General features: G+C 39.0%; 1 protein-coding gene across 1 annotated transcript in view; it reads left to right on the top strand.

The window, feature by feature from the left end:
* Nucleotides 1–526: 526 nt before the first annotated feature.
* LOC104408549 (catenin delta-2-like) overlaps nucleotides 527–2,718 on the top strand; it is a 19,894-nt gene continuing 17,702 nt past the window's right edge. The window contains exon 1 of the mRNA XM_010018196.1: nucleotides 527–631. Within this exon, the coding sequence (XP_010016498.1) occupies nucleotides 527–631 (105 nt within the window). The remainder of the gene's footprint in view (nucleotides 632–2,718) is intronic.

Raw genomic sequence — 2,718 nt, 5'->3', positions numbered from 1 at the left:
AGCACTGGGAATTTATTCTTCCTCTTGTATTAAAAGAAAATAAGACAGTCCCAGCTTGTAAAGCCTAATGATAACTGTGGTGATTGGTGAACATTTAAGGCACGTCCGTGAGATACATATGTGAATCACTCCAACCTTGTTACCATTTTAGATTTCTCACTGCAGTCAAGTCATGCACATAACTTTCATATGTCAATGTATGTAGATAATTTGATCCAGTTCTAATTTCTGTTATGTCTGATTAGCGTCATGACAACAAATTCCCAGTGAACAGTTGCCCAGACCTGTGTAAGTCTGATGTGCCTTGACTTAATTCACATCAGATTTATCTTTTACTCTAGACAGTGTCACATTGGTGCACATCAGTCCAGATGTTTCATTTAACCCGACGGCAGTGCTTCAGCTTGCAAAAGAAGCAACACCAGCAACTCAGAGCAGTGTCTGGCTGAGTTTCAAAGCATGTAGATCCTACGTTATGTACTTACAGGCACTTTGCTCTGTTGCTGTATCACCAAGTTCTAACACCATGGTAGACCTAGTTACTGATTCCTGCAAGTGGTTGCCTATCACACTTCTACAGCTTATTACCATTACAGGAGCAGTGGTTATCACAACTAGTATCCTGGAAACAGTAAATGCTGGCTTACAGATAAGGAAATAGAATGACAAAACAAGTCTGGTCCTGTGTGCTTCAAGTCATCTGGAAAAATGTCTATTAAATCAAGTCACAAAAGGATCAGACCTGAAAGAAGAAGTAGCATGCAGAAGAGTTTGTAAACTTGGGGGAGGCAGGACACAACATTCTCTGTAGTTTCTCAGGTTTTAGCTGTTTCATTATTGGATTTGTTGCATCATTTCATAACATACCTGTGCAGTAGGTGTTTGGCACAGTAAATTTAGTCACCCTGACAAAATAATTAATTCCCTGAAGAAAATTACTAATTTTCAAAATTATTCGAGGTTGAGCAGGGAGACAAAATACCTGTTTACTGCTTAAGCCCAGTAAAAGATGATCAGTGAGAATACAGTATCACTTTTGTTTTCTTCAGTGGTTATCCAACAACTGCTCCACATCTAATCCCTGCAGCTTTCCCAAGAACATATCATTGGAAACATGTCACTACCAATCAAGCTTTAACGTTTGGACTTTATGGATTATAATTGAGAGATTAATACATTATCCATTATAGTGACAATACAGATAAATACCCAGTAGAAGATACCGTGGAAGAGACAATAAGGACATATACCAGTATTTCTGTACTCTCATTGTTCTGTGCCCTCCGGTAGTGTGCAGTTGCCAGCTATTAATCAATTGTTGCACATTAACAAATGCATCCATTCTGTAACAGAACTGCATTGAATTTCTTTCCAGTTTGTCAGATCTTTTTGTCTTACTCTTCCTCTCCTAGATCACATTTATGACTGGTAAATTGGTTTCTGAAATACAGTCTCACACACTTTGCTTTTGAGTTAGCTTTCTTCTCTGCAGGACACTGCAATATACTGTAACTTTAAGTACCCAAATCAATTTAATTAAATTTCATTACAGGCACTAGAGCTGAAACAAACTAATGAAAGTAGCCATCACGTCAGGTGGTATTTATCTCGGCATTAAATTGAAAATGCTCCCTTTAGGCTCTTAAAAATTAGTTTCAATATTTAACGCTAATAGCTTTTGGAATTGTTGATGGGGATAGTTTTAATAAATTTGTTACAAACTGTTTACCTTTCCCCAGAAAAAAGCTTTTTTCTTGAGGCATAAGGGAGCTTAAGATATATGACTTAAAAGTACTAGGATTTTGAAATACTGTGAGTTCTGGGAGCTGTCCATAATGCTGTTGAAAAACACCATGAAGGTTGTCGTGCAGTGACAGCAGTATGCCTTGTTTAGACAAAAGCAGCGCCAGTCACCACAATACTTGGGTTAGAGTTTGTTGTTTGCTTGACTTGTTTTATTGAGCTGATCAGGCTTGCAAACTTGAAACTTTGTAGCTGATTTTATTTGAAGACCTCATTATAGGCACTACTCTAAGCAGAGAGAAAAATGAAAACTTGCAGGGAGGAGGAGAAGAAAAAACATCTGCTGCACAAAAGAATGCTATTGCCTGTGTCCCAGCTACAGCTGGATTTTGCTCCCTCCCTGTTGAGGCACCTTGCAACGCTGTTTCAGAGGAATCAACATTGACAAAGTACTTGTTGATACTCTGCAGAACAAAACTGGTGCCATGCACTCTTCCTGTAGAGTTGTGGGACTGTGCAGATAACAGTGGATTTCATCCACTTCCCATCAGAGACAGGGTCCAGGCATGAATGTAAACAATACAGTTGGAATAGACAACAGGAAGAAACATTTAGGGGAAGATTTGGGTTACTTTTTTCTGACCCACATGCCAGGGATTTTTTTGAGGGAAGCAAGACTGCAAAAGGAGAGTGTACCTGGCCATGCATGAATCCAGATTCACAAAGCTGGAAGCATTCATGACTTGAACTGTGTAACCGAGACTGATGTCTCCTCCTTTTGCAGGCAGGCAGTAAGAAATAGTCTATTCCTTCTCTTTTTATCTGATCTGGAGTCTGCCTTCTTGTTATCTTACTCTTCAGCAGTCTCATTAAGAAAAAATAAATGATCAGGAAACTGTAACAGAGTAAATTATAGAGAGTCACCTTTCTGGTAAGAACGTCAGACCCCAGAGAGAAAGAAGGGAACCGTTTTTC

This window comes from Nestor notabilis, unplaced genomic scaffold, assembly GCF_000696875.1.
Source record: "Nestor notabilis isolate BGI_N333 unplaced genomic scaffold, ASM69687v1 scaffold13927, whole genome shotgun sequence".
Lineage (NCBI taxonomy): Eukaryota > Metazoa > Chordata > Aves > Psittaciformes > Psittacidae > Nestor > Nestor notabilis.
This window is presented reverse-complemented; position numbering and strand designations above follow the sequence as displayed.